This window comes from Ursus americanus, chromosome 5 (assembly GCF_024610735.1).
Source record: "Ursus americanus isolate L20-20 chromosome 5, mUrsAme1.1.p, whole genome shotgun sequence".
Lineage (NCBI taxonomy): Eukaryota > Metazoa > Chordata > Mammalia > Carnivora > Ursidae > Ursus > Ursus americanus.
The window spans coordinates 75,796,366-75,819,030 of record NC_142131.1 but is presented as its reverse complement, the minus strand read 5'-3'; the positions used below and the strand labels follow the sequence as shown (position 1 = coordinate 75,819,030).

Below are 22,665 nucleotides of genomic sequence, written 5' to 3'. Positions count from 1 at the left end.
GGAGGGTCGGCTCTAGTTTCAATTCCAAATTGTCTCCTTCACAAGCTGTGAGCCCTGTAGGGCAAGTCCTTTCGTCTTCCTAAATCCCCTCACGCTGCTTCCTAATAAGGAGGGCATAAGATTTGATACATGTTTGTGTAAAAACCTTTGGCCCCGGGCCTGGTGTCCTATCCCAGGGCCCTTTCACCCAGTCTGAGATGCACACTGGGTTCTCTCTGGGCACGGTGGGCATGCAGTAATTCCTTGGTGAAGCTAAAGGCAGGTACAGTAAGGAGAAGGCCTGTGAATATATTTGCTCAGTTATAAAACCACGGCATTCGGTTTGAACCCGGACTATTTACAGTGGGGAATGGATACATACAGTCGTGAGGCTGTACAATGGCCGGGGCGGGTGCGGACACTGGCACCACACAGGGGGGCGGGGGGGGGGGGGGAGACTGGAGGCCACCTGGCTGGGGCAGGGTTGAAAAGACGTCTGCGTTGCTGGCTGAGTCCTCTGCCTCTGTGTTGGCGGCTACTGAGTCACTGGCAGATAGAAACGGGGCCACAGCAGGAGTGCAGAGCCAGTGTCTCCTACCCTTCCAGCCAAGGAGCCAGCTACCCAGCAGATTGGTTCCTCTCCCTTCTTGGCCTCTGCCCACGGTGGCGCTCAGCCATTCGCTCTGAAATGAACCACAGTCCGTTTCGGAGCCAACCACCCCCACTGAGACAGCAAGGCTCGTGGGTGGAAAACCCTTCCGACAAAGTTCCTTCGAGGCAGGTATCAGAATATGATGCGTTTCCCATCTGCTGGGTTCTGCTCCATGGGACAGTAGGGACACTTCAGCCTGCACAGGGAGGACAACAAAGAATGTCTTGGGTCTCGGGGGGCTGGCGGGCTGGGGAGCCGAGCCAAGACAGGGCAGAGCACGGGGAACTTACTTTCCTCCATTGATGAGCTTGTTGAGCGCGTCTCGGGAGATCACGTGGCCACAGATGAGCTTGATGGGAGGGTTGGAATCTGACGTCTGCTGCCGGAGGATGGGGCAGGCGAACACCGAGTGGTACCAGCACTTCATGCCCAGTTCGATCTCGATCTGGGGAGGCCAGCAGAGGGGTGAGTCCTACTTCCAGCTGGGGCCGCCCTTCCCAGTGCCTTCTGTCCACCACCCGCCATGCCAGGCCTCACCGGCAGTTCGTCCTTGTGACTCCAGACGCCCGTGCACTGCCTCTGCTCAATCACAGCCTTGATGTTCATCAGCACGGGCAGTGCCACACAGCCTGAGGCAAAGCTGCGGAACAGAGAGCAGGGGCTGCAGTGACTGGGACCAAGAAGCCGGCAGACAAAGGTGCCAGCACGCTGTCGTGGGTGTGTGTCTTGGGGCAGGGCTCTAAAGTGGCACATGGTCAGACTGGTCCTGGACAGTCTCCGGTCGCTCATAAAATGCCACACAGGTAGTTACGTGTGTCCGACTCTAGAGTCGTGCTAACGCACCCCAGAGTTTGAGGATCTATGGGAAAGACAAAAGGAAGATCTAGGGGGCAGATAGCTGCTTGTCCAAACCACTGGAATGTCACTGGTGTGATGGGGACAGTGATCAGTGGGAAAGGGCCCCAGCCTGCCTGTCTCCCCTACTCTGCTGTCGTAATGCCCCTCTGTGACTGGTTATCATCAATGAGGCCACGCAGACACGGGGCGATGCAAATCTCACAATGACTCAGACTGGGGGGGAGGGCGGGGAGTCGACCGGCTGGGCCTCAGGGGCCAAATACCTATGACGCTCAGGGAAATCGTGCACCCAAGAACCATGGGGACGTGTCCCTGGTGTTCCTGCTGGGAAACACTGTTCTTTCACTAGAATCCTTTCCCCTGGGGGGGTGGGGCGGCGGCGGGAGATGACGCAACACTCTCCACCGTGGTGCAGTGTGAGATTCTGGGACCAGGTCCATGTGCCCTTTATTCCCCGTGAGGCCCTGGGCAAGTCCACGCATGCCTTGGGCCTGTGTGTTTTGTCATCTGTAAAATGAGGATAACTACCTGTAATTCCTAACACCTTGTGCGTCTTGCGAACGTTACTGTGAAGGAGCCTTCCCAGGGAAAGGTCTCCATGCACGTTGCTCAGGCGCCTTCACATCTTCTCAAAGGGAGGTGGTTTGAGAGGAGGCCAGGCTGCAGAGGGTCTTGTGATAATTCAGGGGCGAGGTACAGGCCAGAGACCTCGCTCAAAAGACCTTACAAAAGGGGAACCCTGACCCTGTCACTGACCTTGCGATGACGTCAGGCCACAACTCTTCCTAACCTTAGTTTCTCCAACTGTAAAATCAGGTAATTCCTACCCAGAGGGATGACTAAGGGAGCCAGTTTAGGCCTGAAGAACCAAGTACCATCCGTGGCACATGGACTGGCCTCCACAAATTGTTGCCCCTGAAACCCTCCCACCTGGGCTGCCCCCACAGGGCTGCCAGTACCTGACGCTGAGGGGCGACTCCACCGAAAGCCCGAGCAGGGAGCAAGCATCCCGGGTAAAGGTCTCACAGATCTCTGCCCAATGGCTGTTGTCCAGGAGGTGGCAGTAGGGCGACTTCTCCAAGCCCAGCCGCAGGTACACCAGGCTGCCCATCATCACCTGGATCTCTGCAAGGCAACAAGGGCACAGGTCAGGGCGAGTGGGAGGGGGGGAGTGGGGGGGCGGGGGGGGCCAGGCTGGGTGCGCTGAGATGCCCTCGGGCAGAACTGGGGCTGCTTCTGCGGGACAAGGACAAGCCTCAGCCGCGAGGGCAATCCCGTAGGGAGGTGTGTGAGGTCTCTTCCCTTCCTTCCAAGTGCACCGAGAAGTGAGTCTCAGGTTGGCGCTCACGTTTTTCTTCTCCAACACTAGCTACTCTCCCTTTTAAAAAACTTTCAGGTGGTATCTAGATTTACTAACTGACAGTGCTCGGTTTTTATGATTTCACAAAATGTGAGGTAATAAACAGGGAGGAGTGGAGCTAAAGAACCAGTTACTACCAGTAGGCGTGGTTACGAATGCCGAGCATCTGGAAGGGGAGACTCCAGTGACAAGTCTGGAAATCCTGCTGTGACGGGGAAGGCTCGGGAAGGAAGCTGTGGAGAGGTGCCGAGTGAGTCTTAAGGACACGAGTGGGCGGCCTCCAGGCGGGAGAGGCCCGGGCAGAGCGCAGGCGCACACACCGCCGTGCCCTAAGTGTGGGTGGGCCCACGGCAGGTGTGCAGAGCCTGAGGGGAAGCTGGAAGGGTATGGCAGAGGCAGATGCGAGGAAGAGCCCTGAGTGTGGAGTTCACCTGGGAGACCGTGAGGGAGGGGTCAGGGTTCGCAGTGGAGCGGAAGGCATCCTGGTTACACGCAGCCCAACACCCTGACCCCTGCTGACACCCGCCGGAGCCCGGCAGCCCCCACCCCAGCACCCTGGGACGCTCACCTCGCTGGTGCAGCCGTGCAAAGGGCTGAAAGTGCCGGGCGTAGCTGAGGGCCTCCAGCTGCTTCTCGGGGCCGCCCGCCAGGAGGCGGATGAAGTGCAGGCGGTGCAGCTTGAACTCCAGGGAGCTGTTGAGCTCGAGCAGGCGCTGCCTGTGGGAGACGGCCCATCTGGGAAGAAAGGGAGCTGCTGGGGCAGGAGAAGGGGCCTGGTGGAGCGGGGACTGAGAGGTGGGCTCCAGATGCCTGAGTGAGGCCCATGAAACAGGGCTGGAGGCGTGTCAAGTACACCAGGTGATGTGAAGGCCATAGAGGGGCCCCGTCCCCCCACTGGCCCATCCGACGGCCAACTTACTCCAATGCCGGCCCTAGGTCTTGTTCATGCAGAGCTTCCAGGATTCGATTCAACTCAAGGAAAGGCTGCTTAAAGTCTAAGTCCACGTTCAGTGTTGATTCCTGTGGGGAGAGCACAATCCCACCGCTGGAGGACTTCATTTCCAGAACATCCCAGGTCTATAAGGCTGAGTGTTGCAGGCTGGCCTCCTGGAGCGCAGACTACAAAACCCACCCCAGGCCCAGGGTCTTAGAGACCTGCGTTGAGTAGCATGGTGAGAAAATGATTCCTCCGCAGTCCTCTTCATTACACTGCTAGTGTGCTTTTAACACCTAACAACTACTACTTTGTCATGTTACTAATCTCCCTTTTTAAGAAAGCGCTATCAGGCCTCAACTTAGAACCTTGGCTGGCAACCAACTCTAGCTAGAGGTTCATGACTTCACTTGCCATCGTCAATATTTTTAGAGCTATCTTCTATTTATGGTGGGGGCAATGATTTCCCTTCTCAAATAAATTTATGTACAGAGTAACAGGAACTGAATATAAAGACAGCCCTCAGGAAGAAGCAGAGGAGGCAGGTTCCAGCCCCCTCCCGCGAGGCCGTTACCTGGCACAGCTCCTCGGCGACACCCAGCATGCCTTGCTGGTACAGGTGCTCCACAATGGCCATCTGCAGGATCTGCTGCTGCTTCTCCCGAGAGTCCCACACCGCATCTGACACCACTCCGCAAATCTCAGAGTCAAAGTTCTGATGGGACCAGAGACAGGGCCTGGATTCAGTATTCAAGTTTCCTGCGGTGCCCCACACCCCACCCCCAGACACTGGCTCCGGGGTATCCCCACCCTCAGCCCGAGGCTGCCCACACGCTCACCCTGTCAATGGCTTTGCCCACTCGGGAGACGCTGCTGTGAATGTCCTTGTGGTCCGAAGCCAATTTTTGCACGGTGTCTTTGATCTTCCGGCAGCACTGGGACATCACCAGGGAGAGGGTAGCTGACAGAGGGGTCCCCTGGAGGGCTGCAGGGAAACACTGGCAGTGAATCAGGACACAGGGGAGCAAACCTGGTCCCTGCTTCCTCTCTTCTCCAACACCAGCCCAGAGGCCCAGGAGAGCCCTGAACTCCAGGGTGAAAGACCCCAGCTTCTGTTCCAGGTCCCGCCACTTTTAACTGCATGCCTTAGAACTGGCCAAGTGGGGCAAGCAGCTTCAACTCCTGGTTCATTTCCTCATCTGTAAAATGGGGGGACAGTACCGGCCCTGTCTGTTGCTGTGAAATGTAGGTGATTCGGCACTTCCTACAGGGAAGTACTCTATTTTAGCTCATTTAATCCTTACCACTGTGCTCTGCAGTGGACACTGTTAGCATCCCGTCCTGTAGCTGGGGAAGCTGAGGCGGTAACTTGCTAGGTGACAATGACAGAACTACAGCACGTGCTCCCCACCACCACACCCGATGGCTCTTCACTGTCTTGACTGAGACACCACGTGAGAAGCCTTTGAGCCATTGGGCACTATTCCCAGGTTAACGCCTAGTATCAACCCAGAGGACACTGCCAGGGAGGTTCAGGACTGGCGGGCAAGTTCGGGCTCAGGACGCCAAGCCTGCAGCAGTTTCTACCCCCACGGCTGGGCGAGAACCAGACCAACCGCCAAGAGCACATGAGATTTGGGAGAGAGGAGGACAGACAGAGCACCCGCCCTTCCTCAGCCCAGCACCTATGTGCCTTCTTTAGATGACCGCACTGTGGTTTAGGGAATGAAACATGACCCAAGAGAGCCAGGGAGCATCTCAGCTCCCAGACCCGAAGCCCTGGAAGAGAGATATATTCTACCAAGTCAACGAACACAGAATGGGAACTGAGCTGCTGGAGCACCATGACCACCTCGGGGGTGGGAGGGGGGGACTGCTCTGAGAACCAGGACTGTAGATTGAGGGTATCACGTGAGCACCAGCCCCGCCTGGACATTTCAGTTACCTGAGTTCATGAATCCAGTGTTCCCCACCCCTGCCTGTTCATTTAAGCTGATCTGAGCTGCGTTTCTGGCACCTGTAACTGAACGCCTCCTGACAAATACAGACAGGAGGCAGGGGCTGGGCCACCCACCTACATAGGGAGCCGGGGCAGGACCGCATTCCCCTCTGACATCGGTGCCACCCACCCGAACCCCAGCTTGCCACTCATCTCTCACATTCTGCTCCATCCAGGTCACAGACGGCCACACTCTGCACATTCCCTGGCCACATTCCTTTAGGACAAAGCAACAGCTCTCAGGAAACCAAAGCCACACACACACACACACACACACACACACACACACACACCCGGACCCTTTTTTAAAGTAAGCTCCGGGCCCAACATGGGGCTTGAACTCACGACCCCAAGATCGGAAGTCACACTTGCCACCAGCTGAGACAGCCAGGCGCCAGGACACCAAAGCCTTTTAACCTGAAATGCCCAAACCTTCCCTGCCCAAGGACCCCCCTGAAACCATCAGCACTGACAAAGCCCCCCTTGAGAAAACGCGGTCTCCCTGTAAACACACTGCAGCAGGCCACCACCACCTGTTAACCAACAGCACAGCGTAAGGGCGATCAGACCCGCAAGACGAAGCCATTCTACCACACGGTTCACCTGCCATCGAACGCAAGGACCCAGGCCCGGCCATTGACTGCAGTACGGCACAAGCACATGATGCAATGGCAAGCAACTAGGTGCGAGGACGAGGCAGAGTTCTACATAGTGAGACAGAACATCCTCCGGGGGGAGCCTGGGTGGCTCAGTCCTTAAGCTTCCGCCTTCAGCTCAGGGCGTGATCCCAGGGTCCTCGGATCCAGTCCTGCATCAGGCTCCATGTTCTGCTGGGAGGCTGCTTCTTCCTCTCCCACTCCCCCTGCGTGTGTTCCCTCTCTCCCTGGCTGTCTCTTTCTGTCTGTCAAACAGAAAAGTAAAATCTTTTTTTTTTTTTAAGATTTTATCTATTTATTTGACACAGAGAGAGACAGCCAGCAAGAGAGGGAACACAGGCAGTGGGAGAGGAAGAAGCAGCCTCCCAGGGGAGGAGCCTGATGCGGGGCTCGATCGCAGAACGCCAGGATCACACCGAGCTGAAGGCAGACGCTTAACGACTGAGCCACCCTGGCGCCCCTAAATAAATAAAATCTTAAAAAAAAAAAAAAAGAACATTCTCTGAGACAAACTGGAGGGGCGAAAGCAAGGTGCAGGAAAGCAAGCACTTGAGGCTACCCTCTGTGTTTAAAAAGGGGGAGGGGACAGACACACATGCCACCTACATGTGCACACAGATGCTGTCTGCAAGGGCACCTGAGAGACTGGGGACAGGGGTGACTTGGGAGAGAGGCACACAGGAACTGGGAATCAGGGGTAAAGGGAGACTCCCCTTTCACTCTAAGCTTTTTTGACCTTGGAGTCTTTTCAACGTGCATGCTTTCTTTAAAAAAAAAAAAAATTAAAAGGAAACAAACTCTACTTTGTAGATTTGTTTTTCACAGAGGTACAAGGTGTAGCAATTCTGAAAATGCTTTCTCTGTACTGTAGAAATCAAGCCGATGAGAAATGTACTGATGAGAAATGTACTGACGGTGTTGGGAGTCAGGCTTCTCACTGTTGCAGAAAAGAGATACAGCTATGGATGGGGGAGGTCTCGGAAGAATCCCTTCCCTGTGATGCGGGATTGAAACTGGAGGTATCAGTGTAAACTCATGGCCTACCAACACAGAGACAGATGGACAGATCTGTCTGCTACAAAACCAGAAACAATGACACCTCAGTAACAACCCAGACCTTGATTTCCAAATAGCATTTTCCACCCAAAGAACATCTCCTTGCAGAAATCACTTACTCCAGGGACTATCTTAATGTGCCAGAAAGCTAGGAAGTGCTAAATAATAATAATAATAACAAACAAAAAGGATGGGTCATGTGAAAAGGACCCAGGAGGAGAAAGAACAGAAAGAATGGTGAGACGCTGACTATCCACATGTAAAAGAGGGAAGCTGGACCTTACACCATATCTGAAAATTAACTCAAAATGGATCAAAGACCCAAGTGTAAGAGCCAAAACTACAAAACTCTTAGAAAACACAGAGGTGTAAATCTTCATGGCCTTGGATTAGGCAATGGTTTTCTAGATAAGACAACAATGGCATGAGCAGCCCAAGAAAAAATAAATTGGACTTCATCAATATTAGAAACTTTTATCCTTCAAAGGTTACCATCAAAAAAGTGAAAAGACAACCCATATGATAGAATATCCAATGCGGGTCTAGTATTAAAGAGTATATAAAGAACTCGTACAACTCAACAAAAAGAGAAACAACCCAATTAAAAAATGGGAAGCAATTTAAGTAGACGTTCTTTGATGAAGATAAACAGATGGTCAACAAGCCCACTCATGAAAAGATGTTCGGCGTCATCAGTCGCTAGGGAAATGCGGAGCAAAACCACAGTAAAACAGCCCTTCATACCCCCTAGCACGGCCATAATCAAACAGACATGCCAGCTCGGTGAGGATACAGAGAAACTGGAACCGTCATGCACTGTTGCGGCGACATCTGGAAAACAGTTTGCCATTCCTCAGGAAGTTAACAGAATTACCATATGATCCAGCACAGAAAAGAATCAAGTACTGATTCATGCTACAACAGGTATGAACCTTGAAAACATGCTCAGTGAAAGAAGCCAGACACAAAAGGCCGCACGTCGTGGGACTGCATTTATATGAAGTCTCCAGAACAGGTAATCCACAGAGAGAAAGTAGGTAAGCGGAAGCAGGGTCTGAAAGAGCGGAAGAAATGGAGTGACTGTTAGTGGGTGGCATTTGTTTTTGAGGTGATGAAGATGTTCTGAAATTAGACACTAGTAATAATGGTACAACTCTGTAAATATACTAAAAATAAACTTAAAAATTGTACACTTTGGGGCGCCTGGGTGGCACAGCAGTTAAGCGTCTGCCTTCGGCTCAGGGCGTGATCCCGGCGTTATGGGATCGAGCCCCACATCAGGCTCCTCTGCTGTGAGCCTGCTTCTTCCTCTCCCACTCCCCCTGCTTGTGTTCCCTCTCTCGCTGGCTGTCTCTATCTCTGTCAAATAAATAAATAAAATCTTAAAAAAAAAAATTGTACACTTTAAGAAAGTGAATTTTAATGTAAATTATAGCTCAATTAAAAAAAAAGGACATAAGGGCGCCTGGGTGGCACAGCGGTTAAGCGTCTGCCTTCGGCTCAGGGCGTGATTCGGCGTTGTGGGATCGAGCCCCACATCAGGCTCCTCCGCTATGAGCCTGCTTCTTCCTCTCCCACTCCCCCTGCTTGTGTTCCCTCTCTCGCTGGCTGTCTCTGTCTCTGTCGAATAAATAAATAAAAAATCTTTAAAAAAAAAAAAAAAAGGACATAGGAATCAGGAGTGACCTCTGTCAAATCTAAGATAATTTAAGCATCAAAATAAATAATAACAGGAATGGATTCTAACCCAACGAATAAAACAAGAATCTATGAAGTGTGAGCTGATGATAAATAAGGGAAAAAGGAGAGCTGAATGCCGACAAGTACAGTTGGCCCCTGAACAACATGGGGATTAAGGGCACTGACCCCGTGCACAGTCAAAACTCTGTGTATCACCTTTGACTCCCCAAAAACGTAACTACTAATAGCCTACTGGTGACTGGAAACCTTCCCGAGGACGTAGTCAATTGACACATATTTGGTATGTCACCTGTGTTATATACTGTATTCTTATAATAAAGCGAAGAAAAAGAAAATGTCATTGGGAAAATCATCAAAAAAGAAAATACGTTTACAGTTCTGTACTGTATTTACTGAAAAACAAATCTGCATGTCAGTGGACCCACACAGTTCAAACCTGTGCTGTTCAAGGGCCAACTGTACGTAAGGAACGAGAGAGAGCAGGAAAAGTCTCCCACGTGGCTTTGTAATAACCGATTCAGGCAAGAATCGTCCCTGGGCCAGTGGGCTCAAGTTTGGTAAAGTGCGGGACATTTACACAGGCTCAGAGCCCCTCCCCTCCAATTTCTTACTAATTAACTGTAAAGAAATACTAACTTTACGTGGGGGGAGCCCGGCCAACACCATCTTAACCAAGTGATCACAGTTCACATCACCAATCAGGGAACGAGCTGACGCCTTGTACCTCCTGATGTGACGATGCCCTGAGATGCAACATCTGAGTGAGGAGGAGGAAACAGCAGGCAAGTGCAAACCGAGACAGATTCTGCAAAATCATTAGCCTCAGTGCTTTGAAAACGTCAACGTCATGAGAGACAAAGGCAAGTGGGAGAACGTCCCAGGCTAAAAAACCAAAGATGAGACATAAGAAACCACGTGGCGCCTGATCTTGGATCGGATCCTAGAATGGAGAATAAAATTAAGATGTTTTATGAAAATTACCGGACAGTGACAAAACTGATGTATGAGCTATATTCATTAGATCGTAACATTGTACTAATGTTTAACGTCTTGATTTAATAATACACTGTATTTACGTAAAAGAATGCCCTTGACCCTAGGAAATACACACTGAAAGTTTAGGGGCAAAGTGGTACGACAGCTGCAACTTACTTTCAAATGGTTAAAAAGTAAGAATAGGCAAGAGAAGTGATAAAGCCAGTACGGCAACAAATCAGCAGTTGGTGCTTTCTGAAAATTTGAAACGATCTCAAAATGTCTTAAAAATTCAAAGTAGAGGGGCGCCTGAGTGGCTCAGTGGTTAAGCGTCTGCCTTTGGCTCAGGGCGTGATCCCAGAGTTCTGGGATCGAGCCCCATATCGGGCTCCTCCACTGGGAGCCTGCTTCTTCCTCTCCCACTCCCCCTGCTTGTGTTCCCTCTCTCGCTGGCTGTCTCTCTCTGTCAAATAAATAAATAAAATATTAAAAAAAAAAATTCAAAGTAGAAAAGCAAATGGAAAACAAACTCTAAAATGAAAATCTAAATGAAAATAATCTCAGGTAAACTAGTAATTTCTCCTGGGCTTTTTGAAATAGCTCAGAATGACTTCCATTATCCCACTTCAAGGAGACCTAGGCATCCGTGGACTGATGTCCAAACCGTCATCCTTTTAGAAGCCTGTCACCAAGCAGCCTTGGGGGCTCCCAGGTCCCCGGGGAGGGAGATGTGGGGCTCTTGGGCTGGGGGGGGGGCAGTACAACGACGGGCACACACCCACCTGCGCTGGCCAGCTCAGCCCGCAGCTGGCCCACGTAGTGCAGCAGCTCCTCCAGGCTCTGCTCGCAGTGCTGCCCATAGGTCAGGAACTTCTGCAGGACCTTGTCCACCTCCCTCTCCACGCTCGCACACTGCTCCATGGTGGCCTCTGCCTGCGGGCGGGAGGGGTCCGCTGCGTCAGGCCTCACCTGGGCTGGGGGGCACGCTGGGGAGGGCTCCCAGATCCCCCGCCACACCCATGTCATTCATCCATGCTCAGAAATTCCCAGCTTAACATACATGTCCACAGTGCCCATCACCCCGAGCCACAGTGCCCCGGAGGGACCAGGCAGGCGTGAGGCAGGTGTTTTGAATCATGGTCACAAAATTACTGCTTCCAACTCTATTCATTCTATAATCCCTGTTCATCTCTTTTTAATCAGAGGAGAGAACAGGCCTCACAGAGTCCTCAGCAGGCAACACTATCTACTAGAAATACAGACAAATATCACCTGCTTTCCTATCTCATGTATGTTTATATATTCATCATAAGCGCCTTCTCTTCAATTACTGGACTTGGTTTTCCACGTACTACAGTGACAGAAGCCATGAAGGCAGCCCTTGAATGGCCGATAATTGACAATGCAGCCTAAGGAACAACTGCCGAGCACATGGGCTTGATGGGCTTTGCCCACCTCTCCAGCCTCAGTCTCCCCTGCTGCTCACCCTGTGTCCAGCCACCCAGAACGTTGCTCCCTCCCAGCTCCGGGCCCAGGTGCATGCTGTTTCCTCTCCCTGATCCACTATTAGCCCTCCCCTCGTTAACTGCTCAAAAAGCCGGCCCATCCTTTCCGGGTCAGCTCAGAGACCACCTCCTCCAGCAGCCACCCCTAGCCTGCTGCCACCTGGCTCCCTCAACTCCCATGTGGCACCCTTCTGTTTCAGTTTTGATTACCGGTAAGGACGTATTTGAGGGTCCGCCTCCCCCGCCAGACTAGAACATCTCTTGTAACACACCCTTCCCTTATTGTACCACTGAAAGAAAGCTGACTTTTCTGGTCCCACCAGCAAGGCACCGCCCTTCGTAAGTCCCTTCCACTCTGGGCCACTGCTCCCCTCTATTCCAGAGCAGCCTTTGACACCGACCATGTAACAACCCTCAAATGCTTGACAGATTTTCCTCCCTATCCTTCTGTCTAAAGGATTTGAAATGAAGGGCTCTCTCAAATGTTCAAATCGGGCCAGCTGTCCATTCTCTCAAAGAAGCGTACAGAGTAACATCACAAGAATCCTATGGCCAAGGTGACCCCCGGGATGCTCCTGGTTTCACCAGACTCCCCATTCCCACCAGCACCACCAGGCTTGGCCTCGTCCTCCTGGCCCAGCCTGCAGCCACTGTCACCTTACCAGACAAGGGATGAGCGACGGGGAAATGGCAAACAGGGCCTTAGATGTGTTTTTGCCCTCCCTCCTTACAGTTGATGCCTTCACACCAGAATTTGTAATCATAATCATGATGTCCGGAAGACATGCCTTCCTCTTCATGCCCCCTGAACAAATACCTATAACTGAATATGACCCATGATGGGCAAAATATACCAGAGACTCCTGCCTGAAACAATATCACCATAATAATTATTACTGTTATTATTAGCTAACATTTCGTTCGGGCTTATTATGTGCCAAGCACCGTTCTAACAACTTTGCATGCATCAACTAATTTATCTAATTCTTACCAAAACACTATGAGGTAGGTACAGCTATTAGACCCAATTTACAGATAAGAGAATGAGACACAGAAAGATTAAATAACTTGCCCAAGGTCATGCGGCTGAGAAAGGGAGGACCTAGGAAATGAAGCCAGGCTGTCTGGCTCCAGAGCCCTTCTCTGAAGCACTCTGCATCACATTACTCTTTGGATCAGCTTAACAGCCCACCATCTCACCAGAAACGGAAAGCAGCCAATATATGTGGTTGGAATAAGTGTATAGCAATGATTAATGATGACAAGAAACAGGAAATTAACCACAGAGCCTGTGAGATGATCAACTAGGAAAGATGGCAGCACAAAAGAAATGTTTGCCAACAGTCTGGGAACCAGAATCACAATTTACCAAATATAAATACAGCTCAAGAAAGGTCAGGACCTCACCAAGGTCAAACAGTCTGGCCCTGTCGGACACCAACTGATGAAAAGATTATCTCAGGGAAGCCCAAGTCAGCATCTTGGAATTGTATTAAGGGGCTGAGGAAGGGGGTGCCTGGGTGGCTCAGTCGGTTAAGCATCCACCTTCAGCTTAGGTCATGATCTCAGAGTCCTGGGATCTAGCCGCATTGGGTTCTCTGCTCAGCGGGGAATCCACTCGTCCCTTTCCTGCTCCTCCCCTGCTCGTGCTTGCTTGCTCTCTCTCGAATAAATAAAATCTTAAAAAAAAAAAAAAAAAGGCTGAGGAAGGAGATGCATACAAGGATTTTCATCCCACCACGCTGTGTTGTGGCAGCAAGGCGCAGACGATCTAGGAGCCTCAGCATTGGGGGAACCGATAAGTCAAGGAAGTAAAACGTGGGAGATGCATCTATGGAAACCTGTGTAGCATTCAGACACCGTGTTCCAGACACACGCACAGGAGCATCAATAACATCCCCAAACATGGTACTGAGGGGGAAAGAAAGAAGCAAAACGAACTCTGGGCAGAATGCCATTTATGTAAATTAAAACTCTATAAACGCAGGGGCACCTGGCTGGCTCAGTCAGCAGACTGTGTGACTCTTGTTCTCAGGGTTTTGAGTTCAAGCCCCATGTTGGGCACAGAGCTTCCTTTAAAAAAAAAAGAAAAGGAAACAGGGGTGTCTGGGGGCTCAGTTGGTTGAGCGTCAGTTGCTTGATTTTGGCTCAGGTCATGATCTCAGGGTTACGCTCAGAGCGGAGTCTGCTTGAGATTCTCTCTCCCTCTGCCCCTCCCTGACTCGTGCGTTTGCACATGCACATGTGCTCTCTAAAAATTAAATTTAAAAAATCTTAAAAATAGTGTGTCTTTTTTTTTAATTTTTACTTATTTGACAGAGAAAGAGAGCACAAGCAGGGGGGCTGGCAGGCAGAGGGCGAAGCAGGCTCCCTGCCGAGCAGGGAGCCCGATGTGGGGATCGATCCCAGAACCCTGGGATCATGACCCAAGCCGAAGGCAGACGCTTAACCAACTGAGCCTCCCAGGCGCCCCTAAAATGTGTCTTTTTAAAATTGTTTTTAAAAGATTTTATTTGAGGGGCGCCTGGGTGGCTCAGTCGTTAAGCGTCTGCCTTTGGCTCAGGGCGTGACCCCAGCGTTCTGGGGTTAAGCCCCGCATCAGGCTCCTCAGTTGGGAGCCTGCTTCTTCCTCTCCCACTGCCCCTGCTTGTGTTCCCTCTCTCGCTGGCTGTCTGTCTGTCAAATAAATAAATAAAATCTTAAAAAAAAAAAAAATTTTATTTGAGAGCGAGCGAGAGCACGAGACAGAGAGAGAGCAAGCAAGCAAGCATGGGGCGGGGCGGGGCGGGGGCTGGTCAGAAGGAGAGGGAGAAGCAGGCTCCCCACTGATCAGGGAGCCTGATATGGGCTCAATTCCAGCACTCTGGGATCCTGAGCCAAAAACAGATGCTTAACCAACTAAGCCACCCAGGCGCCCCTAGAGTGTGTCTTAAAAGAAAAAAAATCTATGCATACAACCAAAGACACATGCAAACACATCAGAGTGGTTTCCTATGGTGGGTGGGGGAGGAGGAATGGGGATAAAAGGGAATACATCAATAAATACAAAAGAGATAAAGGCCTTGCCTGAACCAATTAAATGTATAATAAACTAAGAAGTATGATTAACGCAATAAAAAATCTAAAATAAAATAAAGAAGCTGGGAAAACAGAACTGTCCAGGAGGCTAATTCAGTCTGTCCACGGTGAGCCACTCTGCCTGAATGCCACTTGGTCATCTTCACCAGGCATTAGGGTGGATGAGTGTGTGAGTTTGTCTTTGTCAACGTCATGATGAATCCAGTGGTATTTCATGTCCGTTTCAAGCCCTCCTCCCCGGGGTCTCACCTGTACAGAAATGATCCATCAGGGTGATCCCTCCAAAACAACACATCGGATCCTGTCACCCCTTGACTCAACACTGCATGGCCTGACACACAAGCCCAGTGTAATTACACATTCGCCTCCTTTGCACAAGCTGTTCCTGTGTCCAGAGTGCCCTCGGCACTTGTCTGCACGGAGACCCCCCAAGATGCAGTTTAATCACCAGCTCCCCGCAAAGCCCTCAGTGAAATCCTCCAGTCTCCTTCTCTGCTTCACACACCTCTGTGGGGGACACCCATACCACACACCTCTGAGTTCTCAGCACAGTAACTGCCTGTCTATAGGTCTCCCCCCACTAGACAGTAAGCTGCTCAGGCCTGGAGGCCAGTCTTGTCCTCTCTCTCCTCACAGTGCCCAGCCCAGGGCCTGGTCAACAGTGGGTGTTCAGTGAATGCTTGCTGAGTAAATGGTACATCCACTTCCTAACCCTTGGGCTAGGAGGGCCTGGGCTCAAATCTGCGGGGCGGGGGGGGGGGGGTTGACAGGAAGAGACATGACTGAAGTATTAAAATCCCCACTACGCACGCATGGGTTTAGTCCCCGGACTTCAGCAACCTGAAACAGAAGGGCCCCTTCTGGGGTGAAAGGGAAGAAGTTTGTGCAAATCAGAGAGAGGTCTCCTTTGCCTGACACAGAACTGGACAGCCTCCATTGACCCAACTCTTACACTTCCAAACCCCTCAACTCTATCCATTCTCCACCCTACCCACCACTCCTCTGCTTAAAACCCACTAGATGCCTACTGTACTCAGCATAAACTTTCTTTTCTTTCTCTTTCTTTCTTTCTTAATCTCCACACAGAATGTGGGGCTGGAATTCATGACCCAGAGATCTAGAATCACATGCTCCTCTGACTGAGCCAGCCTGGGATCCCCCACCCTCCCTTTTACGGCTTAGGAGGCTCTTTTTGAGTTGACTCCCAACCACCTCTCCAGCCTCATCTACCACTTTCCCCCTCACTGGCCATACTCCAGCCACACTAGCCTCCTTTCTGTCCTTGACAAGAGTTTATCTCTGTCTCAGGGCCTTTGCACTGGCTGTTCCCGCTGACTGATACACTCTTCCCCAAAAGGTTCCCATGACTGGCTCCTTATCTCAGGGTCCAGGGTCAACGTCACCTCTTCAGAGATGTATCTAATGCTAACCCCTCTGCTCCACCCCCACACCAGACACTCTATCTTATCACTCTGTTCCTTTTCTTCATTGCACATCTCTAGTTGAAGTTTCAAATCTCTCTTTTATCATTAACCAAAACTGGAGGGAGTGCAAACCATTCCCCTAGGCTGCAGCTCCTACTAGGACCTTCACCTACATTATGGTGCAAATGACTGGCAAACTCCTACTCACCCTTCCTAAGGCCCTGCTCGAATGCCCCCCGTCTGGCCCCCTCGTCCACACCGGGTTACCTCCGACCCGGCCGGCTCGCACTAGGACGGGACGTCTCAGTTCGCGCGGCTCCCCCGGCAGAGGCGGCTCTCGAGGGTCCTACGAGTCCGTGGGACTCCAGCTCCCGGCTCGGGCCCGACGGCTGAAGAGAAAGCCAGCCCACGGGCAGACTGGGGCCGCGGCTTGGGGGGGCTTCGGAGAAGGTCCGGGGCCTGAGACCCCGGCCTAGCTGCCGCCCCCGCGCCCCCGTCGGCCGGCCCGGAGTACCTCGCCCTCCGCCCGCACCTCCCGGCCCGGAAGCCAGGCGGCTCTCACCTCGTCCCCGCAGCCGGGGCCCTGACTTCCGGCGCCTCTGTCATCGGAACCGGAAGCTGCGGCCGTTGCTCGGCGGATCTGGACCCGCCCACTCGCGGCTTCGCAGAGGGGTGGCCGTCCTGCGGGCTCGCGGCTTGCGGTCCGAGCACGGCGCTACCCCCTCCCGCGCGTCGAGAGTGGCGTCGCCTGCGGGAGCGGGGCTGCGGCTGGAAGCCCGGCCTCCTGCAGTTCGGCTGTCGCCCCCGGGCTTCCCCGGGTGCCCACAGCCGCAGGCCGAGCCTCGACCCTCCCTCTCCACGGGAAGGAATTGGATAGACCCACTTGCCGGCCGGCGGGGGTGCGCGGGCCTGCGGGAGGCCGGGCCGGGCTTCCCCCTCCTCCCCGGGGTCCCAGTACCCCAACGCCGCTCTCGGAAACCCGAAACCCGAAACGACTGTGCCCTCCCCGCGCGCTGCCTTTTGCCCTCCTCCAAAGTGAAGACAAACCCGAACAGCACGGTGCATGCCAGGGGTCCAAGAGTTAAGCTTTCCTGCTATGGCTCCTTGGTGCTCTTTTTGAAATACCAAGTGATCTTTAAAAGAAAAGTCCTGTTAACCTACCCCAGCCTCGGTCGTCCCCTAAGCCTGTACTTGATCTACCCATTGGGTATTCAACAGGAGGATTCTGGTGGGGGTCCCATCCCCTGTCTTGCCGCCCTCGGTGACCGCCCTCCTTGGGGGGCCGAGGAGGGGGGAGAGAGGGGGATTGCACAACCGTCCTAAGGAGGAAGGGTAAAGGTTAGGAAGGAAGAGAAAGGCGGTGACCCCAAACGCAGGCCGGGACTGAATTCACGGTCCTCCCAGGCCCCCTTGCTATGCAGGGGAGGGGCAGAGAAGTGCCCCCACCCCCATTTCCCCTTAGGCCTCAGGGACTTTGACTAGCGACAGCCCAAGAGAAAAGGCTCTATCTCTGTTTCCCTGACTTTCTGCTCCCTTTTGGGGCCAGTGTCATTCAAGAGCAATCTCCCCTCCAACCTTCCAGGTCTCCTCCCTTCCCCCCCACCCCACCCCCAAACACCCTTGCACAATCTTGTTTTCTGTTTAGCGTTTGCATAATCCAGTTTTGTTTTCTTTATAGCATTTGACACGAAATTGTGTGTTTATTCGTTTATTCTCTTCCTACCCCTAACGCACACACACCCCTTTTAGGATAAAGATCCATTGGGGCCAGGACTTTGTACTCATCACTGCTGTATCCCCAACACCATGTGCCTGGAACTCAGTACGTGGTCAAAAATTTAGTCGGAGGTAGCCAATATGCTCTACTTATGAATGAGGGAACGGCGGCTCCAAAGCCTTACGACACACACGGGAAGAGGGCGGTCCGGAGAGGCCTGTCTGTGCACCTCGAGCCTGGGTGGTCCTGGCCAACGCGGGGGCCGCGGGGGCGGAGAGTTGACTGAACCCTGCCTGGGGTGGCCACGGGCTGGGCTGAAGCCGCCTCCAAGCCAGCAGGACCTCACAGACCTGCCCGAACGCCCTAGGCTTCCTCACTTCCTCTGGGGGAGCCCTTGCCTGACTCACAGCCCAGGTGGGCGGGAGCGAAGCCTGGCTTCTCCAAGGACTTTGAATGTCCCGCCCGCGCGCACGCGCATTACACACACACACACACACACACACACACACACACACACACACACACACACACAGCAGGCCATTCCACCTCTATCTGTCATTGTCGTCCATCCCAAACGTGGCTCTCCTTGCTTCGCGATTTTGTTACTTCTCAGCGTGCACCGTTTTATGAAATAGATGATTTTGTCAATCTTTGCTTGGTGGGACTGCGGCTTTTGTTTTGTTTTGTTTTGTTTGCGTTGAAGGGTGGGGCTGCTTCAAAGCCGAAAAACTTAGCTGTTCTCCACTAACTCAGTAATAGCGCGTTTAATCTTTTGCTAGTTTCCTAGGATTTGATTTTTAAAAATTTAACTCCTCAATACATGCACATTTTATTTAGCAGGGGGTTGTGCAAAGTATGGCTTATTTTTTCCCCAAATTTTTGTCCAGTTATTCCAGTACCTCTTATTAAATGATCCTGCCTTTTCCTCTCGTTTGCGAGCCTTTTATCATAACGTTAAGATTTTCTACAGAATGGAATCTATTTCTGGCTCTTCGTTCTTTCCATTGTGATGTAGTATTATTTTTACATATTGTTTTACTTGCTACTTTGTAATATGTTCTAATATGTGGAGGGATTATACACTGCTCACAAAAAGGGGAAAAAAGGAAAGAAAGGTTATTGAGAAAGCAGATCTCTGGTTGCTGGGGAGGGGGGAGAGGGCTGACTGAGACCCAGGGGAATTTGGGGGGTGTGATGGAGCTACTCTGTATCTCGATTGTAGAGTCGGTTATGCAACTTTCTGCGTTTGTCAAAGTTCTAAAACCTATATTCTACAAAGGAAGCATTTTCCTGTATGTAAATTATACCTTAAACATGCTGGGGGGTGGGCAGGTACACAAAGAATACACTAGATTTAAAACAAACAAAGAAAGAAAAACGTTCTTGGCAGACAAGACAAGCTCTGGCGTGTTCTCCTGAAAATACAGCCTTCCTTGCTTCCCTGAGTGAGTCCTGGAAGGCCCGGCTAGGAAAAGATCGACCCTCCCCCGATAGCTGGTTGGGGTTAGGGCAGCAGCCCGTGATGCGGACGCCGCCTGACCTCTGTGGAACCTGGGAGCTTTGGGCCTCAGCCCATGGAGCTCAAGTTGCCTGCTCAGGCCTCTTCCTTCCACCCTCCAGGTGGCACCCAACCAGTCTCCTGCTCCTTCTCTCAGTTCCTGCCCCTCCTTGCAAGGCCTTGGTTCAGGCCAGGAGCAGCCACATCATTTGTAGGCTCTGGAGCAAAATGAAAATGTGAGACTCCTTGTTCAAACATCATTAATAAGTTCAAGATGGCAACAGGAGATGGGGCGTCCGGGTGACTCAGTCGGTTAAGCGTTTGCCTTCGGCTCAGGTCATGATCTCTGGGGTCCTGGGATGGAGCCCTGCATCAGGCTTCCTGCTCAGCAGGGAGTCTGCTTCTCTCTCTGTCTCTCTCTCAAATAAATAAATAAAATCTGAAAAAAAAAAAATGTCAACAGCGGCGCATTGCAGCAAGTGTAGGGCCCTTTGAGGGTGATCACACTTACAAAGCTAGTCCTGGTTCCATCCCTCCCCTTTGGCTGCCTGAGGGACCCACTCACAGCCTGAAGTCCTCCTGTTCCAGCTTCCCAGTCTGTCTAGGGCCTGCCTTGCCTCCCCTCAAACCCTTTAGACAGGACCCTCCCTCAGAAGTGCCCCACACCTCCCTGTGTTCAAATCCAGGCCTATCCTGGATGCCCTCATCCCACCCTGCTCCGGAGGAAATCTCCCCAATTCCCCTTCCTCAGAGAAGAAAGAAAGTCTTTCCTCTTAAAGAAAAAAGTACTCACGACACTTGTTAGAGAGTGGTAAGGACAGACTTTATTCAAGAGGGCATCCTGCAATGAGGGGTTTTGTAGTAGGGGAGAGAGAGTGGGCTCAACTCCAAATACAAGGAAAAGTAGAATTTATGGCCAAGGAGCAGGTGTGTGTGGGGGGGGTGGTCAGTGGATGAAAAATGGCTAAGAGGCTACCTCTGGGGGGCAGGAGGCAGCCTGGCTAATTGCACATCACAGGAGTCTTGCTGAAGGCAGGCCAGCCATCACCTGGGGGACGGTGGAAGATGAAGAACCAGATTACATATGGAGGGGAGTCAGATATGGAGGACGGGGGATTCTGGCTAAACTAACTTAGCAGGGATCTGGCTAGAACTGGACTGTATAAGGAGGGACACCTCCCAAGGTCAGGAGCAAAGAGAGGTTAGAAGTGCTTGACCCGGGGCGCCTGGGTGGCACAGCGGTTAAGCGTCTGCCTTCGGCTCAGGGCGTGATCCCGGCGTTATGGGATCGAGCCCCACATCAGGCTCCTCTGCTATGAGCCTGCTTCTTCCTCTCCCACTCCCCCTGCTTGTGTTCCCTCTCTCGCTGGCTATCTCTATCTCTGTCGAATAAATAAATAAAATCTTTAAAAAAAAAAAAAAAAAAAAAAAGAAGTGCTTGACCCAAGTCTGGTCAGTCTTTGTCACCCCCCCCCCAAGACACACCCCTTATGACCTGCAGTGAAAAGTAAGCCAGCTTTCCTCTGAATCCCACGGTACTCATGCCCCACCTCTCGTGACCTATTTCACTTTTGTTTTGTTGCAAGAAATAGCACATTCTTCTTTTCTGAATCCGATATAGAGGACTAAGCCCCACCTACTAGGGTGCTGAGTTACTCAGTCTGAATTGTCACTGTGGGGCATGCGCTGTCTTTGAAGAAAGGCTCCCTAATACCTATAGCCCCCCCACCCCCCTACCCTACACCACCCCTCCCCAGGTCTCAGAGAAATGTCCTTCTCCATGCTCTGCTGACTTGCCACCGTGGAGGCCCCTCTGTTGTCCCCCTTGTGTGTATATGTTTGCATTCTTCTGGCCCGGTCACTACCATGGACGTATGTGTGCGCCGTCTCCCTCCCCCACCCACAGGGAGGGGTCACAGGGGCAGAGGCCTTGGCCATGATGGCTTCCTCATCTGAGAACCAGGCCTGGCCCTGAGGGAGGCATGTCGTACCTCACTGGGCAGGAGATGGTGACCAGCTCTGTGGCCCAGTCCTTGGCCCCAGTGCCCAGGAATGATGAATGAACACTCAGAGCTGGAGACTTCCCCAAACACTCCACTCCACCCGCAGCTCGAACCCATGCCAGTCAGGGAGAGGTCTGGTCCCTCTTGACTCCAAAGCCCCCCCAGTGCCTTCTGGGCTGGAGCCAGAGCAGGCTCTGGGGATAAAAACAGAAGCCATGGCCCTGCCTGGTAATGCCCACAGCCCTGTGGAGAGAGATGGACGATGTCAGCAAATATACGGGTCTGTGGACACGGGGTGGGGGCGAGAGGGGGGCCGGGCAGGGCATGAGTTCAGGGAAGGCTTTCCTGAGGAAGTCAGACCTGTGAGGAGGCTCTGCCTGGAGGACGAGGGCCCAGAGGGACTTCGAGGGGCTGCTGGGGTCAGAAAGCGCACCATCATCTGGAGGCCAGGCTGTCAGAGACCTCAAGTGATAGACTAAGGGGGCCCAGGGAGCCCCTGGAAGATGTGACCCTATCTGAGCTGAGAACAGGAGAGATCGGGGGCACAGAGCCCAGGGCGGGGAGCTCACCTCCGTTCTGGAGAATTGGCTGCCTTGGCTTAGTCTGCTGGGGGAGGGGGCCTCTGGGCAGCTGGGGAGCTGAGGGTTAGACCCACCGGGCGCAGGAGGGAGGGGCTGCCCCAGAGCAGCAGCCCCTGTGGTGGCACCTGGGATTGGCTGGTCCCCAGAGCCACCCAGCCGGCTCGGGGACCAGGGAACTGGTTTGCCCGGCAGGGATGAGCTAACAGGGATCCGGTTCCCTCAGAAACACCCCAGCTTCAGCTCTCTCAGCGCCCTCCCCCTGCATCTGGGTCTGGCCCTGGTTTCTGGCACAGCTGCCAGGTTTTGGTACCGCCCACCCACTCCCCGCTGGCTGTACTGGCCGGCCCAGCTCTCTAATTGCTGGGTGGGGAGCGGTTCTGCAGAGATGGTACACCGGAAGGTGGACCCCAGCCATGGTGGGGCACGTGGGCACCCAGCCTGACCAGCTCCAGGTTGCAGGGAGGGAGTGGCCCAGGCTTTAGGTCAGCACCTAGCTCTGGGGGTGGGGTGGGGCCTTCTGGAGGGGTCACCGGCCCAGACACCTCGGTTTGGAGGGATCTGTGAAACGGGTTCCAAGGCCTGTGGGAGACAGGTCTGCCTAACTTGAGTGCTCCCAGGTTCCCTCCCCAGACAGAGGACCCAGGCTCAAGGTAGTCCCAGATGGGTCTCCAGCTAGGTGCAGGGGTCTG

At 52.7% G+C, this 22,665-nt stretch overlaps 1 protein-coding gene across 7 annotated transcripts; it reads right to left on the bottom strand.

Annotated features, from left to right (window-relative positions):
* Positions 1-268: 268 nt before the first annotated feature.
* Positions 269-16,869, bottom strand: RMND5B (required for meiotic nuclear division 5 homolog B). Of its 7 annotated transcripts, none has more exons than XM_087862384.1 (12): positions 16,740-16,869; positions 10,953-11,103; positions 9,920-9,938; positions 8,369-8,548; positions 4,623-4,768; positions 4,358-4,498; positions 3,769-3,869; positions 3,418-3,584; positions 2,449-2,614; positions 1,169-1,271; positions 922-1,076; positions 269-827 (listed from the first exon to the last, which is right to left on the bottom strand). In XM_087862384.1, exons 2-12 carry the CDS (start codon positions 11,028-11,030, stop codon positions 764-766), a joined length of 1,320 nt encoding a protein of 439 aa, XP_087718510.1. In that variant the 5' UTR covers positions 11,031-11,103; positions 16,740-16,869; the 3' UTR covers positions 269-763. The 7 variants fall into 7 exon arrangements, with proteins under 7 accessions (XP_087718510.1, XP_087718509.1, XP_087718508.1 ...); XM_087862383.1 differs by having other exon boundaries at positions 16,386-16,774; XM_087862382.1 differs by having other exon boundaries at positions 16,445-16,774.
* Between the last annotated feature and the right edge of the window lie 5,796 nt (positions 16,870-22,665).

What these genes read in the sequence shown, in the direction of transcription:
- RMND5B (XM_087862381.1), bottom strand. Translation starts at nt 11,091, where the DNA reads ATGGAGCAGTGTGCGAGCGTGGAGAGGGAGGTGGACAAGGTCCTGCAG. An exon ending in GGCTGAGCTGGCCAGCGCAG is followed by an intron (nt 8,549 to 10,952) that starts GTGGGTGTGTGC and finishes CCGCTCTTTCAG; the next exon opens with ACCCTGCTTCCGCTTACCTA. An exon ending in TTTCTGTGCTGGATCATATG is followed by an intron (nt 4,769 to 8,368) that starts GTAATTCTGTTA and finishes GTTTCCCTGCAG; the next exon opens with CCCTCCAGGGGACCCCTCTG.